The sequence below is a fragment of the Sus scrofa genome, chromosome 1 (genome assembly GCF_054392235.1).
Source record: "Sus scrofa isolate SSC_HxYL_T2T_F1_AM1 chromosome 1, Sscrofa_HxYL_maternal_Yorkshire_Landrace_v2.0, whole genome shotgun sequence".
NCBI lineage: Eukaryota > Metazoa > Chordata > Mammalia > Artiodactyla > Suidae > Sus > Sus scrofa.
The window spans coordinates 287,691,545-287,713,105 of record NC_139383.1 but is presented as its reverse complement, the minus strand read 5'-3'; the positions used below and the strand labels follow the sequence as shown (position 1 = coordinate 287,713,105).

At 59.7% G+C, this 21,561-nt stretch overlaps 1 protein-coding gene across 4 annotated transcripts in view; it reads right to left on the bottom strand.

Annotated features, from left to right (window-relative positions):
• Nucleotides 1-971: 971 nt before the first annotated feature.
• Nucleotides 972-21,561, bottom strand: part of OLFM1 (olfactomedin 1) — a 36,885-nt gene continuing 16,295 nt past the window's right edge. For 2 of the 4 annotated variants that reach the window (XM_085019720.1, XM_085019717.1), the window contains exons 3-7: nt 18,621-18,776; nt 16,347-16,566; nt 8,857-8,963; nt 1,974-2,655; nt 972-1,767 (exon numbers count right to left, since the gene is read on the bottom strand). In XM_085019720.1, coding sequence (XP_084875846.1) covers nt 1,981-2,655; nt 8,857-8,963; nt 16,347-16,566; nt 18,621-18,776 — 1,158 coding nt within the window. In that variant the 3' untranslated portion in view covers nt 972-1,767; nt 1,974-1,980. Of the gene's footprint in view, nt 2,656-8,856; nt 8,997-14,116; nt 16,567-18,620; nt 18,777-21,561 lie in introns of all 4 variants that reach the window. The other 2 variants (XM_085019724.1, XM_085019719.1) reach the window with 2 other exon arrangements.

The window sequence follows — 21,561 nt, the reverse complement described above, 5'->3', positions numbered from 1 at the left end:
GGGGGGGAGGCGGGTGGACCCCTCGCTCCAGGCTCTGCTTCTAGTGCTCAGGCGTGCCCCGAACTCGGTCCTGTGAAAGCAGAGTTCCTCAGACCCGTTCCTTCTGTGCCCACCGGAAGGCGCAGGGCATGCCAGCGGGCTCTGTCCTGCAGACGGCTCAGGGCCTGGGGAGCGGAGGGCCCACTCGGCACCTGTAGGCCTGGCTCCGTGTGCACCCGCTCTCCTCCGGTTCAAGGATCTCTGTCTCCAAGGCTCAGGGACCCGGTCCCCAGACGGGGCCGGCCGCTCACCTGCCGTGTCCCCAGTGAGTGAGCGGGCCAGCGAGGGCCTCTGTTTATTTTCTCCCACTCTTTAGCAGGGTCTCCGCGGGGGTCCTCCCACCACGTCTGAAGCGGATGCCTGTCCCGGGCACCTTCCAGCCAACTTAGAGGAGCCTGATGGGGTGGGGGGCAGGGTGCCAGGCAGGGGGGTGGGAGTCTCAGTGGCGTAGCCCTCGGATTCAGATTCCAGCTCGCGCGGGGGGAGGGACCTCCAAGCTGATTCCCAGGCTCCGACTTTTGGGGCTCTCGGGGACCCAGAGCTCCCATGGGGCCCGTGTCTGGGTGGCGCCTTTCCCTGGTCTCTGGAGCGGCCCTCCCTCCAGAACTGCAAGGACCTGGCATCTCAATCATCCTTAAACCTTGACGGACGATCCACGGGCTCCCACTGTGGCCCAGCAGACCCCCGACCAGTGTCCGCGAGGTGGCGGGTTCGATCCCTGGCCTCGCTCAGCAGGTTAAGGATCTGGCATTGCTGTGAGCTGTGGTGTAGGTTGCAGACTGGGCTGGAATTCCCAGTTGCTGTGGCTGTGGGGTAGGCGGGCAGCTGCAGCTCCGATTCGACCCCGAGGCTGGGAACCTCCATATGCCGCAGGTGCAGCTCTAAAAGGAAAAAAAAAAAACAAAAAAAGAAATGACACATGAAGCCAAACATCTCCTACGACTTTTATTGTTCCTTAGTCCACCAGAGAGTACAAAGGTTCCCTCTTTTTTTTCTTAAAAATGTCTTTTCCGCACACCGTTGCCCTCGGGAACGCTTCCTTCCCACCGGAAACCGGGGTTTCCCTGGATAAGCGCTTCCCATCCGTGCTGACCTTACCGAGGTCCTTTAACAGGAAGAGGATAATTCCTTTAACTATTACCAACATGAACCCCGTCATCTCTCTATAAGGGTGAACACTGATGTGTGTGGGGTTTTTTCTTACCTTTTTAGACACGAAACCACCCACGTGTGAATCCAAACTACGGCATTGCACTTACAACATTCATGGCATAAACTAAACATACGAGTCACCACCTCAAGGGAACGACAGACGGACACTGTACGATCTAGCTACGGGGTACGCGGATTCAAAGGTCTGGGGCTGCCCCCGCCCACGCCACGCGCCGGCCACCGCTCGGCGGGGACAGGGCTCGGGTCCACGGCGACGCGGAGTCTCGGCCCAGTTCCTCTAAGACGCGGTCCCGGGACGGCAGCGGGGATGGGAAGTGAGTCACACGAGCTGACACCGCCCGCGCCGACGCCGAGCGCGGCCCCGGGGGGCTCTCCGTGACACACGACACTCACGTCCCTCGCGCGCGCGCGCGGACCACAATCTACGGACGAGTCCATGCAATCCTAACAGCGGGGTGTTCTCGGCGAGAACTGGCCAACAGTCATCGCCTGACTTCTTGAGTGTGTTCATTGACCAGAAAGGGGACCAGGATGGGGGAGCCGGGGCGCCCCGGGCTGCAGTCCCGGCTGCAAAGACGGGGAGGCTCCTTCCCCCGCGGGCCGCCCTCCGGCTGGAGCGGGAGGGACGCGGGGGCCACGCCGCCCCCGCGACGCCGGAGTCCGGGCTGCTGCTGAGTTTTCCCCACGAGCATCGGCAGTCTCAGGAAGATGCTTCGGGCAGCTGCTTCACGCGTTTCCGGGGCGCCCAGGCCGGGGGGGGCGGGGGCACTACAGCTCGTCCGACCGGATGACGTGGAAGAGCGTGACGTTGTAGAGGACCTGGTGGCCGTTGTTCCAGGCGTAGAGGGCGCGGTCCTTGGGGTTGTAGTCCAGCATGGAGATGTGGGAGTACTTGTTCTGGAAGGGGATGTCGATGTACTCGTAGGTGGAGGCGTTGGTCTGGTAGGCGTAGTGGACCTTGGTGCCGCCCGAGTAGCCGTTGGTGACGTAGAGGGTCCCGCAGATGATGAAGGCCTCGCCGGCGCTGCGCTTGGGGTAGCTCGTGTTCCAGGTCTGCAGCACCTGCAGGGAGACGGGGTCCAGCTTGCTGATGACGATGTTGCCGGCGTTCTGGTTGGTGGCGTAGACGGCCCACAGCCCGTTCTCGTCCACCATGAGGTCGATGTCCGAGTGGCCGCCCCAGGCGTAGTGGTACATGTTGTTGTAGCCGGCGTAGTCCAGGCTGCGCGTCTTGAGGATGCTCTCGGTCTTCAGGTCGAACCGGATGACGATGTGGCTCTGGAACTTGTTGAAGTAGATGGACCCGTTGTAGACCACCTGCCCGGTGCCGGACCAGGGGTGCGGGAGGCGGTGGGACGTGAAGTTGTCCGTGGTCATGAAGTCCAGCATGGACTTGTACTCGCGGACGAAGCGGTTGTTGTGGTAGCCGTCCATGTACCAGACCTGCGGACAGAGCAGCCCCGTGAGCGGTGCAGGGCAGAGGGAGCCGGCCCCGAGGGGAGGGGCTGGCAGGACCGGAGGCGGCCGACTGAACAAGGGCGTCCTTCCTCCCGACCGTCGGGCACCTCGCCCACGGGACGGACGAAAGGAAGCACTGCCTGGAGGAAGGACACTGCCAGGGGGCACTGGGACCCGCAGCCTCGCGCTGGGTGGCGGCGGGGGCCGCCCTCTGCAGGTCCCGCCAGGTGAGCGGCAACCAGAAACACTACATGAGTTTGGGGCACCCCCAGGCTGTGGAGTGTCGCCCGTCTGCTTGCTCCCCGCTCCCCTGGCCAAGGGCACGCTTGGGGGACAGCTGGCACTCCGTCAGCACATACACCGCCCCCAGCAGGACGCTGCTGCAGAGGACACAGCCACCTGGGCCCGGATGAGGACAGGTGCCCAGAGCGCCGGGCGGTCTGCCCTGATGACCGTTGTCGAGGTACCCTGGCAGGACGACGCTGGCAACCAAGTGGGCGAGTGCGTCAGGCCTCTCTTTTGGGCCAGGCGGGCACAGCGGGCCGGACTGAATCACCGGTCGGTGGGGGGGCGTGGGAGGGGCGGAACGTCATTAATCTGACATTTGGGAAGCGTCGCGTGTAATCGCTGTCACGCCCCGTCCAGGGAAAGCCTCTCTCCCTGAGGAATGCAAGCTTCCGGAAGGTCTGATGGCTCCAATCTGCCAAGATAACACCCCCAGTAGAGGCCCCAGTTTGGGGTTACAGGGGAGGAGATTTCCGATTATTGCTTCAATGCCCGCTGACTTGAAAATTGTCTAGACTTTGAACAAAACGCTTTCGTCATTTTCAACCAATATGGGAGCAAATTAGGAAGCGGTGCCATCAGTCAGAGGAAAGTCTGCGGGGCTAATGCCATCCCCAGCGTGTCTGCCTGGCAGCAAGACAGCCGCCAGGGCTCTGCCAGCTGCAGGAGAGAGTGAGGATGTGGGCTTTCCGACGCAGTATTACACATGCGTGAGGAATTAAAAAAAAAAATCGTAGCCTTGTTCCTGAGACATCCACTCAGATGCTTAGAGGCAGATGTGCCTTTTGTTCAACAAGATTTGTTTTTTCTTTTAAATTGGGTCTCATTTGAGGCTTTTATCCCAGGCTCTGTAATGTGGGTCATGGATTAGACAGAACGGGACAGGCGCAGCGGGGGTGGGCGGTGGGGGCTACGCGGGGCGGCGGGGGGATATGCCGACCTCCCTGGGCCACCTCCTAGACCGGGAGCTCGCTGCTCGCAAGACTTAGCTCAAGCGACGTGCTGCTTTGCACCCTCTCCCGGCCCCTCCCCCACCTCAGCTCCTGGAACAGGTGTCCTTGTCTGCCTCCCCCACGAGTGGGTTTGGATCAGGGGGACCTGGTTCCACGGAGGCTCCCTGGTACCCCCAGGGACCCGGCACCCCTTTCCCCTGGGCAGAGCTGCATGACATCAGCAGCCAGTCGCTAAGACTTTGTGAATAGCCTTTTTCTCTAATAAACGGGCAAATCGGACCCAGGGCACAACACTCGGGAAATGCAGTTTGGGAGGGAGAAATCAGCCCAAGATACTAAACGCCTGACAACCAGCTCCTGGCCTGGGCCGGGGGGGTCTGAGCTACCAGTGAGCCCCTCTGTGCACAAGAGACGCAGGTCACGGGAGCCACGAGTGGCCTGTGGCGAGGGCCCCTCGTGGGCAGCGGGCTCCCCTCCTCTGAGTCCACTCCCATCTCACCTCAAATGCCCTACCCTTCCCCCCACCCCCTGTCCATGCCACCCTGTCCACACCCCGAGGCGCAGATGGAAACTTGTCAGCTCCAGGGCGCTGCCCAGAACCCCTGCCTCTCTGCTAAGGCCGGGAACCAGATTTCGCTCCCCCAGAACACGACATGGACCTTGGGGTGTAGCCAGGCATGGGCTGGCTACAGCTTCCAGGAGACTCTACCACACAGCAGGGTTCCTGAGGCGCCCCTTCCAAGTCCCCAACTCAGAGGGGCTCAGAGGCGAGGGTCCCGCCCAGGGTCTCACGGTCCAGTCGGCTGACCAGAAAGTGGGCTGGACCCTGCATTTGCATAGGACACGCCCACGGCCAGCCTTCTCCTGGCCATGTCCCCCCAGGCTCGAGGCCGCCCTCTGATGCCCACTGTCCCCACAGAGCCAGCTCTGTTTCCGGGCACGGACTGAAGGAGAGGGCGACTTTCCACCCACTCGTTCCCAGGCTTGACCACGGTGCCCGTCTCACCCGCCGCCTGGCAGGATGGCCGGAGGGGCCCACGTAGCTGTGTGCCTCCCCCTTTCCAGGTGATGGGAACAGACCCTGCCCCCCAGGTGCTGCCAACCTCGGGGCCATGCCCCATGCGGGTGGCAGCTCCCTGTGCATGACCTCCTGCAGGAAGGACCTCGGGGACCCAGACCAGGGATGGGGAGAGCTGAGGACACGAGGGGGTGAGAAGCCAAGGCGGCCAAGGGAGAAGGGGTTGGGGGGGAGGGCCAGAGCTTAAAGCCCCCTCTCCCAACAGAAAGAAGGTCCCTGAGTGAGAGGCTGCTGGTGCCTTTGCTCACGGAGGCTCCTGGGCAGGTCAGAGGCCAGTGTGCCTCCCACCCCAGCAAGCACTCCCCCCTCCATGGGGGCCCCAAAGATAAAAAAAAAAAAAGCCAGCTCAGATTCCCTCTCTCCTTTGCAAATGCTGGGCTTTGGGCGGATGCTGCGGGCAGGCTCCCTGGACCCAGGGCACCCGACACCACCTCCCACGTAAGAAAACCTGGGAGTTCCCACATCTCGACTGCATTTCTGTTCCATGTGGCGGCATTTACCGAGAACGTGGGATTTGCCTAATGGCCCCTGTTATTTTCTTGTGCTTTTCAGCAAAGAGGCCATGTGGGTGCAGGGCAGGGCACGGGGCCCCCACCTTCCACGGTGAGGCAGGGACACGGCTGAGAAAGGTGCAGTGGGGTGGGGGCGCTGGCTGAGCCACTGGCTGTGTCTGGTCTGCTGTGGCAGGACGTGACATCCCCAGCAGGAGGTGACCCCGGGGAGCTGGGGCAAAGGGCAAAGGGCTCCGAAGGGAGCAAGAGGGGTGGGGAGACTCCCCTGGGGAGGAGGGTCCAAAGGGGGCGGGGTCGGCAGCCCCCAGACAGCCCCTGCGACGACGGAGAGACGGCTAGAAGGGGCGCTGGCATTTCCTGAGCCGCGCGGGCTCTGGGCTGACCGCTGACCGCACGGGACAGTGCGGCTGCCCGTTTGGGAGCACTTGCCCTTCGGGAAGCGGGATTCGGAGGATCTGTATACCCCGGGTGGATGGCTGGACACTGTTTAGACGACAGGGAAGGACTTTTAAACATGCAGCTAAGCTCACTGCTGTTTGTGCAATGGCAGGGTTTTTGTGATGAGATGGCCTCCTTGGAACAGGGCCAGAGGCCGGCCGGTCCCCTCACTAAGGACTGATGTGAGCCATCCCGGGACTTCGAGGCCAGTAAGAGGATGGTAAAGCCGGCCCCCAGGAGGGTCACAGTCAGAGGTCTTGGGGTTCTGCACCCGGGAACTGGGTCCCTGGAACACACGTGGTCTCCCAGCAGGGGGGCATAGCCGGGCACGAGGACCGGGCTTCTGGAGCCCTGGGGCCCTCGGAAGCACGTGGCCCGGTCACCGTGGTGAGAAGGCTGCTTCCGGACCGGGTAGAAGACCGCCAGAGCCCAGCACAGAGCCTGGCACACAGCTGGTGCTTAGGGAAAGAGCTGGCTTGGTTCTCACAGCTCCGCACAAAGGCAGGGGGACGCGAAGGCCCCTTCAGGGGCTCCCTGACCAGGGAGCCCAAGGCATTCCCCGACACCCCACCCCACCCTCGCGGGCCCCAACCTCTTCGCTTGTTCCTGGGAGCCTCTGGCCCTGAAGCTGACATTGATTTCTGTTTTTGGAGGGAGTTACTGGTCTCCAGCGTGTGTGATCAAAATGGGTTGGAAGACTGGAAAAGACCAAAAGGAAACAAAGCAGCGCCTTTCCAGACCAACGGTGGGGCCTGCGGACGTGTCCCCTGCAGGCTGCGAGCTGGCAGCTGTGCAGAGCTCCTGGCTTGGGGCAGGGCTGCCAACTGCCCAAAGCTTGGGAGCGGACCCCCACGGCCCCCTGCCGGCCAGCGGCTCCCCTCCCTCCGTGCCCAGGCCCTCCGGCCGCCCTCCGGCTCCGCCCTCCCGCTCCCCCGGCATCCGCCTCGTCCATCACAAGGGCCCCTTTCCCTGAAGGTGATCAAGTCATCAAGCAGAAGAGAGACGTCTAATTTCCAAACGCATCCATCACCGCCTCGCCGCCTCGCAAACCCACATCCACGCGGCCCGGGGGCTTCTGGGAGCCCTGCTGCTTGGTGTCCGAGAAAAGGCAATTTGAAGAGCACTCACGACAACAAAGGGAAGTGACGTTGGATGGGGGACCCAGCGGTGCCTCTGGTGTCGAGTCAGGCGTGGAGGGTCCTCCAGCCTGGGGCTCGTCCCAGCTGTACCAGGCTCAGTGGTTCCAGCTCTCAGGTCCCAGCAGCCTGCTGGGTTTGTGCAGGGGGGCGGGTGGGGTGGGGGCACGAGGCAGGGGGAGGGTAATCGAGAGGGGCCTCAGCTCAGAACATCCACGGCTAATCAATGGCCTGTGGCTAATAAATAAAACCATTGTCCAGCCTTTGCAAGATCTTGGGCGGGTCACGTGGCCCTCCTGAGCCTGGCTTTTCTCATCGGCAGAGCGGAGACCACTGTGACCCGCTGGCTGGAGGGCGGCTGCGGGACCAAAGCAGGACGGGTAGACAGGACACCCCGGAACCCCCCAGGCCCCGCCGTCGCGGTCTGGTTCTCCCAGCCCAGTTACTGTAATTATCACCCATGGCTGCGGCGAGAGCAGGTGCCTGATCAAACGCGGGACAGAGTGGGGCTTTCCACGGGGACAGCACTGAACGGTGGCTGGGGTAACCACGGGCCAGTTCCATTGGAAACTGGCCATGCACTGGTCATTCATGGGCCAATTAAATTGTTAGAAAATGCCCAAGCACCAGCTAGCTGCCACAATTCCGAAAACAAAACAGAAAGGAACTTCAGCCCCCAAATACCTGCCCCTAGCTGTAGCCGGGGTCTGCAGCCTTCTGGACACTGCTGGCAAAACCAGGCACAGGCTCCAGGAAGAAGCTCAGGCCTGCCCGGGGTCGGGGGAGGTGCGGGGGGCCCCCTCCCGCCGGAAGTTGTCGGATAAAGGCAGATGCACAGGCCACTAGACAGCCCGACTCGGTCCCCCCCAGAAGGAGACAGTGTGCCAGAGACAGGTGCCCCTTCCTGTTCTAGACAGAAGCCGTCAGGCTGCCGGAAGGGCGGGAAGGGGTGGGGGAGGTACAGGCCAGAAAGCTCCAGGTCCCTTCCTACTAAAGGTCCTCCAGACGCCGCTCCGGGGATCTCAAATGTCTAAGCTCCTTTCTCATCGGCCGTTTTTAATGTTTATTTTCTAAACGTCCTGCCAGCAAGGGGCTGGAAAAGAAAGGCTCTGGACGGCTGGGTGCCAGCGGTAGGTGGGTGGGTCACCAGGGATGGCGCTGCCCGCCACTCCTCTCTTCCGCTGAGACCCAGAAGCTGGGCGTGTGGCACTCCCCTCTGGTGAAACGCTCCCCAAGGATGCTAGCCAGCCGCCTGTCCCCACACCCCAGAGGGACTCCAACCACAGAACCCAGCGCCCCGCTTCCTCATCCAGATACAACACTCGTCTCTCTCTCTTTCAGAGTTTTTACCCCAGGGGGAAACGTCTAGAAAAAAAAGAACGTGGCTTTTTTCCTAAATCAAAAAAGAACATGCGTTTCCATCAGCCATGAAAGGAATGGCAAATGAAACCCAAATGAGAAGTCATTAAAACAAGAGGGCCTAGCGGCGCGGGGGCAGGGCCGCCAGCCTCTGAAGGCTTCGGCCTAGAGGCGCCTCCGAGCCCCCAGGGAGAGAGCCCTGCCTGCGGGGGCGCGTCGCAGCCCACAGCCCCCATCACTGCCACTGTCCACTGCATGTGGAACCCCGCCCTGGGTCTGTGACTCTGGGTTGGCACAGGAAAATTCAGCCAGGGACCTGGGCCGCTCCCCAAAGTCCCCGGAACACCCCCCAGGGCCACCAAGCTTTGTCCCCCAGGACGGTCCAAACCCGACCCATACCTGGGCCTGAGGAAGAAGGCACTTACCCTGTTGTCACCTTCTGGGGCCAGAGGATCCGTCATCCAAGACCCAAACCTGGAGCCGGACGTCTTGACGGTCACGGGGTCGCTTATGCCCGTCAGCTTGCCACATGCTGGAAGAGAGGGCACGGCACGGAGGTGAGTGTCTTGGCCCGACCCCCACCTCTCCCTCGGCTGCTGCTCCTGCCCTGCTCGTCCCAGGGTACCCCAGCCCCAAAGGCCAGCGAGATCCCCGGGAGTCGGGCCGGGCGGGGAGGGGGTGCCAGAGCTACACCTCCGGGTGTGGGAGGAGCGGGTAGGGGGTCAGCCTCGCCCAGACTCCGTTTCCTCCTCTGGGAATTGGGGGTGTCAGGGGGGAGCAGCAGCAGGTGCACCTCCTAAGGCTGATGGAGAAGGTGCATCTGAAGGCCCAGTGCGGGATGCGAGGCGCCGGGCGAGGCTCGAATGGTTCCAGGAGGGACGAAGAGCAAAAATAAAATAAAAAATGGCGTTCCCACTGTGGCTCAGCGGGAAGGAACCCGACCAGGATCCACGAGGGCTTGGGTTCGATCCCTGGTCTTGATCCGTGGGTGAAGGCTCCAGCATCGCTGTGGCTGTGGTGTAGGCTGGCAGCTGTAGCTCTGGTCCAACCCCTAGCTGGGGAAGCTCCATGTGCCGCAGGTGCAGCCCTAAAAAGACAGTAAAATAAAATAAAATAAAATAAAATAGAAGCGACTAAGGATGGGGGCCTCTCCTCCGCAGGACTCACTACCAGGCGCTCTTCCAACCATTACAACCAGACCAGGAGCACGGCTGCCCCTCCCGCCGGTGGGCCCAGACCTGTGAGCGTCCACCGGGGGCTGCAGGGCTGGGCTTTGAAGGCACTGCCCAACCGGAAGCATGCGGGTGACGCACTGTCCTGCGCACGGATGGTGGATGGAGACTGACGGGGACGCGCTCGGGGCCACTCAGCCTGGATGAAGCGGGAACCCAGCCCTCCTGACTCAGCCTGGCACCTGTCCCACTGCCCCGACAGCCCACAGTGGCCACGGTGCCAAGCGGAAATCCGCTCCTGGGCCACAGGAGCCGATTCGCCCCTCGACGTAGGAATGCGGGACCCGTGTCCTCTGTAACGCCCTCCCTCTCCTCCAGGCCAGGCCTGCGTGTCACTTCCCAGCTCTGCCTGCCCCGCTAAACGGCCACGGTGTCAGCACCGAGTCCGGAGATCGGCCGTTTTCAGAGGATGGCCCATGACAGCCTGGGGACTGCAGTGAACCAGGGTAATCCAGCCTCCGAGGTGGGCCGGACAGGGAGCCGCCCCGGGGAGGGCCACGCCCACCGCGGCCGGGTCTGGGGCCTCCCCCTCCCTCCGAACTTGAAGCAGGCAGGTGCATCTGTCAGGCTCACGGCCCAGCCTGTGAGAGGGACCCTCCCGACCCCAGCCTGGAGCCGGGCGCCGCCTCGGCTCTGTATCATCCAGAAGAGCTGGGATCTGGGCAATCCGAGGCTTGGTGCAGGGTTGGGCGCCGGCTGCGAGCAGAAGAAAGGTGGCTTTACAACCAAGTTCCCATCAAGTCACCCTGCCCTGCTCTAAGGCCCGGCGGCCCCGCTCCCTGGGCCGCTGCCTCTGGCCCAGATTGGAGAAGGAAACACAACTATTTTTACTTGCCCACCCCTTCCCAGTCTGTACTTTGCCTGTTCCCCTTTGAGAAGGAAAGCTATGCTTTCCCGCTGACATGCTGTCCCCTCGTGGCCCGAGGCTTCCTGGCAACCATGGCCTGCAGGGCAGGTAGGTGCGTCTGCAGGTGGGCGGTGGGCACTGCGGAGAGAGGGGCTGTCCCTCCCGTCCACCCCTCCATCTGCAGGAGGACAGAGGGCGCTGGACATTAGCAGCGTCTGCAGCAACCAGGAGTAAGGCAGGAGTCACTGGGTCCTTGGAAATCTCACGAGAACATGCTTGTCCACGAGAGCCCTGTTCTCATCCCACGAGGGTCTTGAGGACTCGGGGTGGGGTTCCCTGGGGGGGGGGTCCGTCTAGAGGAATGTGGGTGGGCGAGAGGCAGGGCACTAGGCTGGTTGCCCCCACACACTCTCATTGTTCCTGTGACCTAGGGGAGCTTTCTGAGTTGCCCCCCTGGAGAGAGCAGACCCCTACCCCCCACTGGTGGGACTGGGAGATGCTAGCAGAGGCTAGCTGGGGACGTGGTCCTGTCTGGAAGAAGTCCCAAGGTGCCATGGCCCCAAGGGTGTCATGGATCAGGGGCCCCGGGGTGGGGGGACACTTGCTGTTGCGCTGTCGTGGACACACATCCTGGGAGGTGCCCGCCCGCACTGAGGCTCTGTCCCAGGCTTCAGCGGCCTCTCTGCCTGGGACGACCTCCCCCAGAGGAAACAGACATCTGTCCCCCACGTCACAGTCAGGAGGCACGCAGACGGCGGGTGGACGGCCCAGCTCGCTCTTCCGTCTGCACCTTCCCTTGGGCTGCCCGCCCCCTGAGAAATGCCGACATCCCCCTCCTCCCCAGCTCCACCCGCCCACCTGTCTCCTGTGCCTGGACCCACACGGATGCCTCTGCTGAGCCTGCTCCTTCTGGGGGCACCCACCCTGCCTCCCTGGGCAGGGATGTGGGGTCCGGGTGTTCCCGGGCAGGACGCTGTTACCCCCACCCCACCCCCCACCCCGAAGTCTCAGCCTGGGGCGGTGTCTGAAAGGAACGACCGACTCATCTCTCGGGAACTGAGGGGTACACCCATCCATGTCCCAGAAACCCCAGTCAGCCCTGTTCTTCTAGGCGTCCAGGAGAGGGAACGGGGGTGCAGGTGGGCGGCCGCTTCCATGCCCGGCATAACGGCACCCACCTCAGCAGTGGCTGTGGGAGTTAAAGCAGTGGGACACCTATCAGAGGAACTGCTCCCTGAGGCCGGCAGCCAGGGATCCAGACAGACCGTGGCCAAGTCCAGGCCCCCGGCTGCCTTGGATGGTACCTGTGTCCGGCTGGCCGCCTGCGGCTGCTGTGAACGGGAGCCCACCTATGGGGGGGCGGGAGGCAGCGTCTGCAGGGGCATCAGCTCCGCCCTGGGGGGAGGTCTCCCAACTCCATGCCCTGAGCTCACTGTGGCTGAGGGTCCAAGCCCCCCCATCCCCAGCCCCTGGGGGAGCCTTAGAATCTTGGATTAGAGGCTGCAGGAGAGGGTCCAGCTGGCCCCGGAGCCCCGCTCTTCAAACTCGTGGCTGTGGACTTGGCGCTCCACTGGGGCTGGAGTCAGGGAGCTATTTTTGGTTCTCCGTCCAGACTGGTTTTGCCAAGACCTCAGGAACTGACAGGATCTAAAAAAGCCCCGAGGCAGAGCCGCGAGGCGGAGTCTTGGCACAATCAGTTCAGGAAAGTGTCCCTCTCTCGTCACGAGTGCTCAGGATTCGTGAGCCTGGGAAAGGGAGGGAGGGGAGGGTGGAGCTCGGGGCCGTGAGCAGGTGCATCTCAGAGGAGGCTGGGCTCCCAGCTCGGAGGGCGGAGGGCCCTGGGCCCTGAAAGCCCAGGATGGGTCTCAGGAGGAGGGGCCGGCCACCTTGCGAGCTGGGAGCTGGGACAAAGCAGGGCCCCTGCAGGTGACTCCATCTTCTTGCCGCTCCTAGAAGGAGGCCTCTCTGAACAGCAGCCCAAATGAGCCCCAAACGGAGACTACACAGGCCCGGGGGTGGGGCAAGGAGTCAGGCCGGAGACCAGAGGACGGGGCGGGGGGCCCCGTAGAAAGCAGACGGGTCCCGGGACCGCCAGGCCTCTGAGGCCATCTCCCAGCTTTTATCCCTCAAAGACTGGAAAGAGAGTTTGCAAAACTGGGAGCGTCAACAGACAAACGTCCCTGCAGATGAAATAACCAGAGGGGGCAGCCTCCCCTGCTCGCAGGCCCAGAGCGGGAGGGGCCCCCCCCCTGGATGCTCTCCTCCACCCCCAGGGCAGGGATGGCGCTGGGAGGCCTCTGCCACAGGCAATTCCAAGCACTGCCCGGAAGGACTCAGGGGGGAACCCCTGCCCGCCCGCCGGACCCCACTGTTGGAGCAGCACTGGGACTTGGTGGGCTAGCCTGTGGACCAAGGCTCCCCAAACCTCATGCTCAACCTTGAGTGCAAATTGGATGATTTATCCACCGTTCTTGGCAGCCACTTGCCCAGCTCCCTCAGGCCCCTGGGGAGGAGGTAAGGGCCCCCTCTCTGTCTCCTTGACCCTAGGAGGCCTTCAGCACCAGAGTCCCAGGATGGTCCAACTAGTGGAAGCCCCCAGGTCAGCTAGTCCCCCGCATCTCACAGACAGGAAAACACCCCAACAGGTGCACGATGCACTCGCTACGAGCAGCATTCCGCATTGGATCCTAAGTCTCTGGCTTCAGCTGGTTTAGCTGCTGGGGCTTCTGACTCCGCAGGCGCTCTGTGGAGTGCCACCGAAGTCCCCTGTCCCAGCGCAGGGCCACGGCGTCCCTGGGCAGCTCCGTCTCCGCCTCCCCTGGGAACAAGAGGAGCCACAGGGGAACCAGTGCTGAGCACCTGCCTCCCTTCCATAGCGTGCCGGAGAGATGCTGAGCCCAGCGTCCTGTTCTAGAATCAGAGTTTCAAACTCAAGTTCTGGCTGGGCCATGAGGAAAAACGTACAATCCCACGGAGAGAGGGATTTAACAACGGAAACCCCAAACCAATGGAACCTCCAGCCCTTGTTCTGGGGTCAGGAGTCATCAACCACATGGATCCGAAGAGAAGGAGAGACCTAATTAAGCGCCTTCGGGGACCTGGAAGGAGAGCCGATTCCCCACTCAAAACCGGGGACCTACAGTCAGACTTCAGACCTGGGGGTGCGGCGGGGGCAGCAGGGAGGGGCTGCGGGCTCTCGCGCTGCATCTCAGAAGTCCTATCTGCCCAGGACAGCATCGGAGCCGGCAGCTGGTTCCCTGTTTCACCCTCCTTGGCAACCTCCGGCGAGGAAACAGGCTGCTGAGATGGTACCTATTTGCAAGGCTAAAATATGACTAAATTAAGCAGCCACAGGATAGCAGTTGGGTCTTTAAGTTACGGAGTTTGGGTGAAAACCAGGAAGAGGGAGAAGCAGCGGCAACAAAATGTACCCACTATCTGCCATCCACCTGCCTACTGGGACCTGCCTGCCAACCTATCGACTTATCAGCTGTCTACCTACTGACCTGCCTCCCTATCCAGCTGTTCTCTTCCTGCCTACCTTCCCTCCTACACCTGTAATCTGTGTACCTACCTGTCTTCTGACCTGCCTACCTATCTACCCACCTAGCCAGCGGTCCCTCTTTCTACCAATCACATCCATCGCCCATTGACTAATGACCTACGTGTCCTACCACCGCCTGCTCTGTGCGGGGCACAGCGCGCAGCCCGCGATGCGCGTGGTGACCAGGACTCCGGCGGTGACCCCAGGGCACGGGGACTTCTCTACACTTCATCTTACAGACAAAGAGGCATCTGAAATGCCAAGCGGTCAGGCCATGCGAGAGCCACCTGGCTGCCGAGGGGCACTTACTGCTTTAGGATCCTGCCTGCCCCGGGCAGGGGTTCTCAGTTTGGGGTTTGCTGAAATCACCAAGGATAAAGACAGACCCGGAACTCCACCCCCCGCAGACTCAGCGGCCCGCCTACCGGTCAAGGTCTTTCTGAAGAAGGACTTTTGCGGAGAGGTGAGGCCACACAGGACCCTAGGGTGGAGAACAGAGCCCCGGGGGCTCTTCATCCTCTCTTTACTCCCAAGGCGACTATTTCAGTGGCCGGAGGGTAACCACGGAAAGCCCCAGACTGTGCGCCTTAAGGGAAATTCACCCAGCGGCTAAAACAGGCTGAGTTCGCAGGGGAAGGCGGCTTGCCTGGGGTGGGGGCAGCACCCTCTGGGAAAGGCCCTGAGCTTCTCATTGGTTGTGAGGCTTCACTCTGAATTTCCATTTTTGCCCCTTGATCTGCTCCTTGGAAGATGTGGAGGCTTCAGCTTGGTTGCGCACTGGTCTGTCTACACAGTCTGTCTACCAGCGAGGGGAAAACGCTGTTGCGGGGAAATAAAGCACGAAGAAAACCCCCACCTCCCAATGCTCCAGGGGCTGAGAGCGCCCTCCAGCGGGAGTGTTTGGAGGGTCTGGAGAGAGGCGATGGGGGCTTGGGGTCTTTATGGGAAACCCAAACCCAGAGACAGCACCCAACGGAAGTAATCGCACAGCGCCACCACCACCGACAAGCCCAAGACCCAGGAACACTTCCGACAGCCCTGCCGACCCCGGGAATGCCGAAATGGGACGGGCTGGTAGAGACGGCCAGCCCAGGCCCTCCCGGGATCGTCCCCGGTCACCAGCCCCGGACACACCAGGACCTGGGCGCCATGAAGCACACATGAAAAACCACAGCAGGTGGTCCCTCATGCGACGTGGCCTGAGTGTACGTGTGACCACGGAGTCATTCTTACTCCCAACACAGCTCACATCCTTTCCCGGGTCGGGAGGATTTTCTAGGGCACCTAGAACAGCCCGAAAATAACCTAGACAAGCAAAAAGGTTGGCTGGCTCGACCTCCTCGCCCTTTGAACGTTCTCTCTCTTCCACCCAAGAGCACTGGGGAGCTTTAAAAGTATTTGTTCTTTGGGGAGGTTTTAAGTTTATAATAAGGTATTCGTAGTGAGGGAGAGTGGGGGGGGGGAATAAAAGGGGAATCTAGTGCGAATATCAGATAAAACCCAAGGGGAGCTTCTTCCTCAAAGCAGAATTCTCCCAAACGCTACCCAATCAGTTACTCGGAAAAGTATAATTATGCACACCAACCACGTTTGTGTTGATGAGAAGAGCCAGCAAATCTTTCCTAAGAAAACCCACATGTGGAATCGGGGTTTTAAAATGCACCATTTAAAAGTGGGCTCGACGCTGACACGCGAAGACTGGTTAAAGCAACTAATGAGCACTTTGAGAAGGCGAAGGGGCGTCAAGCACCAATGAGACTCAGAAGGAACCGGCTCCCAGGCCCGCCCCTTCCAGGCGCCCGGGGGGTGCCCCCTCATTTGTGTGAATGGGATTGGATTTTCTGCACCAGTCAGTATCTCGGGGGGCTTCCTCGGCCCCTACTCTCGAGCTGGCGGGGATCTGAGATGTGTGTTTCCATCCCTGTGAAACGTGTCTTGAAAACTCACCCCAACACACACGCACACGCACACGCACAGGCACAGGCACACACGCACGCACGCGTTCTGAGGATGGCATGTCACGTCTAACGTGGTTCTAGTCCCTTCCAGATGTGCCGCTCAGTGAGGGCGGAGAGCTGGCCTCTGCGCAGGGTCCCGGAAGGCCCTAGGGCGGGTGCTGCCTGCACTGGGCTGTCCCTCCAGATGGTCCTACCCAGGAGCCCTGGTCCAGCCGTCGGCTCGGCTCCCTGAAGCCAGGCGGGCGCTGTCCACTTCAGCACCACTCCCTAAGCCTGTGCGCGCTGAGCGAGCGGGAGGTGCAGCGCCCGCCCGCCCGCCGGGTTCTGGGCCTACCTAGTTTTTGCATGCATGCACGGAGCCTCTCTTCAAGATTGGACACTCTGTTCTGAAGCTCGTCGTAGTCATGGGCGCCAATCTCCTCTTGCAGCTCGTTAAGTACTGACGTCAGATTCTGGGCCTCCTCCTTAAACTGCAATACCAATTTGGCATCGGCCTTGTACTCTTCCAACACAGGGATCAAAGGCCTAAGTTCATCCATTTTCGCTTTTATCGCCTGCAAGGTTAAAATAAGCTGGGTTCAGTGCGATGCGTGCAAAAACTCGTAACACCCTGCCTTGGCCTGGCTTCTCCCTAGGTGAGGAAGTGTGTGCGCTCCCCCTTTATTTAGAGATGGATTGATTCTGGTCCAAAGGAGTTAAAAGAGCGTATTAAACAGTCTCCAGAACACCAACATATTTGGGAAAGGTCTTTATTGTCAGTTTAGAAGGCAACATCTTACGGTTACATGCGTTAAGTCACAGACACAAAGTTTCTTTTTTGTTTGCTTTGTTTTTCTGTTTCAAAAAATGCATTGACAAGGGTTCAACTTATTCATGAAATGCATCTACAGTCGCATGCAAAAGAGGTCCTGGGTGTGGTCAAGGTTCCTTGGGGCTATGGTGCTAAGTGTTGGGAAATCAGAGTAAAAATGCAAGGTGCAAAATAGCTCTCTGGCCTCTGTCAGGCTTACATGGGAGTGAGCTGCCTCTTCAGTCACTGCAGCATTGAAAAAACTCTCTTTTAAGTTAGCCCTGCAAGCAAGAAAATGAAAACTGTTGAACGACTACCTCACTAGCCTGCCTGGAACAGACAGCCACTAACAGACAAATAGTCCCACAGTCACTTGGAAAAAAAAAATCGCACGTCGAGGCTAGAGTTGGTCCCAATGAATTGCTTTAAGGGCAATTTATTGCCCTCGTAGCCATTTCTGCCGGAGGGCCCAATGCAGTTAAAGTGTGGGCAAGGGCTGGCTGCTACTCTGACCCCGAGCCACAGTGGCACAGAGATGGAACTGGGAGAGAGGCCTGCGCCGACAGTGCCTGCAGGGATGAGCTGGCCCTCAGGGATGAGCTGGCCCTCGACTGCGGAAGACACCCCGGGCTTGAGAGGAATCTGATTCTGGCCCAGAAAAGGGCTGGCCTCACCAGGAGAGACACAGGCTCTTGCTGGTCGGGCAGGTCAAAATCTCTCTCCTGGATGACTCATGATGACATGTCACAAGCACGCACATGTCCTCCTGTGTCCACCAGGAGCCATCAGCTCATTTCTCCTCAAGAGGATCTAGGGGCTGTTATTCTCCTTATCATAGAGATTTATAACTTCATCAGCCTGCCATTTCGTCTATGTAGTGTATTGCTTTTAAAAGCGAACCAGCAGGAGCGAGCGAGCGCAGGAAAGGACGGCATTAGCATAAAAGGACAGGAAGCCAGCATCAGCAGTTTCCCCCTCCGGCCAGCAAATGACCCATTCATTTGCATCTGGGCTAGATTTCTCATTAACATGCATGTATACCTTAATTAAGGTGCATATAATTTGTCGGTTTAACCATGTTGAAGCCAAGTAAACTCTAGGTGTTTAGACACACATTTGTACATATGCATACATAATTTCAGGTCAAACCAACCCCGGCTTTCATGTCCAGAGTTACACGGAGGAAAGGAATTTACTGGGAAGGAAGAAACACACTCTCTCCCTCTCTCTCTCCCTCTCTCTCTGTCTCTCTCTCGCTCGCCTACCAGTGTACAGTGTGACCTGTCACAGATAAATCAGGTCAGATGTGACGAAGAGCCCCGAGTGAGCCCTGCTCAGAAATGGCTCTAATCAATTTAGCTAATCCTTGGCTAATGTGATTCACCTGCAGCTGTGGATTGGCAAGAACCAATCGCGTCCCTGGCCCCAGCTAATCTGTGACTTGGCTGGACAAGTCGGGACCTGGGACCCTGGCCTTGGAAGCTAATAGGTGTGAAAACTGCACCTCAGTTCTGCCCCTTTCAAGGTGAATTTTGCCAAACCAGGGCGAGGGCAGGTGGCCTCTCAATTTCCCAGGACAGGTGCCATTTGCAAGGTAAAGAGGGATCCTTGCTGGGCGCCTCCCAGGCCTCTAATTGCTGTTCTGGAGGGACAGGGGTGAGCAGGAAGGGAGGCCCACCCAGTCTCAGAAGAGGGGGGGCAGGAAAAGGGGGAGGAGGTGGAGGGGGAAGAGGAGGGTAGAGGGTGGGGGACGGGAGGGCAAAGAAGGGGAAGGGAGGGAGTGGGGGAGGGGAGGAGGAGGGGGAGGGGCACACCTACCTTGAACTGCCTGGCCAGGTGTTGCTTATGACTCTCCTCCACCTGTTTGAACTTGGACTCCAGGCCTTTCATCTGGTTCTCCATCTTCTCCACGTACTGCAAGTCTCTCTGGGTCCGCCTGTCCAGGACCTCTATGGATTGGGACATGTTTTGCACCTGCCAAAAATGCAACAGGTTCAGGGAAGGAGCTGCGGCAGGTGCCGGAAGCCCTTATCTATCGCCTAACAGGAGACGCCAACGTCAGCCAGCCCACTGGGAGACAGAAGCGGCCCGTGCGTGACTTCCTAGTTCACCAGGGTATCAGGGATTGCTGTGACCGAGGACGCCCCAAACAGAGCATACTGGTTTGGTCAACACGTCCTCTGCCATCTTCCAGGACCTGTTCTTACAGGCAGGGGGGCAGGGACCTCTGCGGCCCCACTGGTCAGAGCTCCAGGCAATGGTTTGGGGAGATGTGGGGGGGCAGTTGGTTGTTTCTGGTCTCTTTATCCTGCAGGCTGAACTCACTCAGGCAGGCATATAATACCAACAAAGACGAACAGCACTGCCGGGCGCCCCACCCCCAGGGCCAGCTTCTCTCTCCCGAGTTCACTGGGTGTCCCGCAGAGAGGGCTGATGGCACAAGCACGGGACCAGGCTCCTGGAGCCTGCATCTTGTGCGCCACCCCTCACACCCCCCAGCATCATCGGTAGATGACTACGCTGCAAACAGGTCCGTTCAGAGCGGAGTCAGGAATCAATCACCCCCGCAGATGAAGAATCGCTGTTGTACATCTCTGCAGGCAGATCTGAATTGAGTCTCGCCTCAAGATGAAACTTTAATATTCAACAGGGTTCCAGAGCGCTTCAAGGAAAAGCGGTTGCAGTGCAGCCACCTGCCAGCGCATTTTATTTTCGGGAAACTGGCTTGTGCTTCTGGGCAGATGCCTTTGCGGTGGGGGATGGGGGCGGAAGGAGGCTTGGGGTCCCTGCATTCATTTTGTCAGAATCGAACCAGTTCCTGGGGGCGGGGGGTGGGCCTCCTTAGCTGCAGACCTTCGTTTGCTGCTGTTTTGTTGAATTTGCAAATCCCCTCCCTTCTAGGAACAAGATGGTCTGGGTACAGGCTTAGCTTTGCCTGGTCGGTGAGAGACGCTGTGAGAGACGCGGTGATGGCGTGGTCTGCGTTCTCCTGGTGGCTGCTCCGCCCCGCAGGTAAAACAAAGTAAAAGAGAGAGAGACCCAACGGAGAAAACCTGATGCCGCTCATCTCGGCGCCTAAAAATGCCTGGGATTTCATGGCTTGTTGTTTGCAAGGAACACACACACACAAACCCGAATCTTTAAACGGACAGTCTTCCACTGTCCGTTTAAAGATTCGGGTTTGTAAGCTGCAGTAGGACGTGGGTGACTCCGGCTCTCTGAGCTTTTTCTTTTCCTGTGTTTCATGGGAAACAACTCTATTCACTCTATTACCTCAGGTTTCCCTGTTCCCCCTCAAATATTTGTCTCTGTCACTCTCAGGAGCTGCAGACTTCTTTAGAGCAAAGTCCTGTTTCCTTTATTCTGCCAGGCCCAGCCCACATGCCACCTCCTCCAGGGAGGCCTCCCATCGATGAGACAAGCCGGAAGTGGCCGTGTACCACTTGGAAACACCATCCCGTGGTGGGCACCACGCCTGCACAGCGGTAACCCACACGCCTGTCCCAGCCAACTTGCTGGACCATGGAGGAGGCGGAGGCCCTGGCGTAGCCATATGGCTGGCTGGCGGGAGGAGGTGGCTGGCTGGCGGGAGGAGGGGGCCCGAGGGCGGCTCCAGTCAAGACCCCTCCCCGCTCCTGAGGGGATTCCTGATGTCGCAGCAAAACCCACAGGGCTGCAGACCAAAACTTGCTGAGCGGCAGCTGCTGAAGCCACGTAGGCTGCAGCCCCGTTCCCCTGATGGGGGCCCCACACTGCACTCTGGGCTGTTCATCTGCCTGAGGAAGAGTGCTTTTCCCAAATTAAAAAAAAAAAAATTTTTCACTCAATTTGAAGTGGAGAAAACAAATGCTGAAGATGCCAAGCTACTCAGTTGCCTTGAAACACGATACGCTCCGCTCCTACAGTCCTTCCTGCATCCCCTTTGCAGCCAATCAGAAACCAGCTCGTTCAGCCCCAGGCAGCAACCACTCTCAGCATCTTCTCAGGTCCTGGTCCAGAGGCCCTTCCTCTGAGCCCGTCCATTTTCCCACCTGTAGCATGAGTTCCTGAGAAGCCAACGGAGGGGCCCAAGGTCACACAGCCCCCAAAGACACGGTCCGCCCCCGGCCCCACCCAGGTGGCCGCAGGTGCGGGGGAGGGCGTCAGTAGCCTGCAGAAGACACCCTGGCCTGGAGGGAACCTCTGACCTCTGATGTTTACGGACCATCTGTGTTCTAGGCACTGTGCTCAGCCCACATTATCTCGTTTGTTGTTTTTTTAAGAAAGGAAACTGGTAACAATTTCCACAACTGGTCATATGGTCATAGCTGATCCATGAGTTACGCCTTTTGTCCTCAGCAAGCACCCCAGCTCGACTGCTTGATCTAGGGGGTGACCCCAGCCTTTCTTTCTTTTTCTTCTTTTGTCTTTTTAGGGCCGCACCCGCAGCACATGGAGGTTCCCAGGCGAGGGGTCCAATCGGAGCTGCAGCTGCCAGTCGGCACCACAGCCACAGCCACGCCAGATCTGAGCTGCATCTGCGACCTACACCACAGCTCAAGGCAACGCCGGATCCTTAACCCACTGAGCGAGGCCAGGGATCGAACCCGCATCCTCATGGATCCTAGTTGGGTTCGTTAACTGCTGAGCCACGATGGGAACTCCCTTTATTTCTGAATGCCTGGCTGTTGGCAGTGCTGCCTGCCACTGCCTCTAGTTCTGGGGCCTGGTGCTGCTAAGAGATGCCCTGGATCTTCCTGGCTCCACTGTATAGAACCAG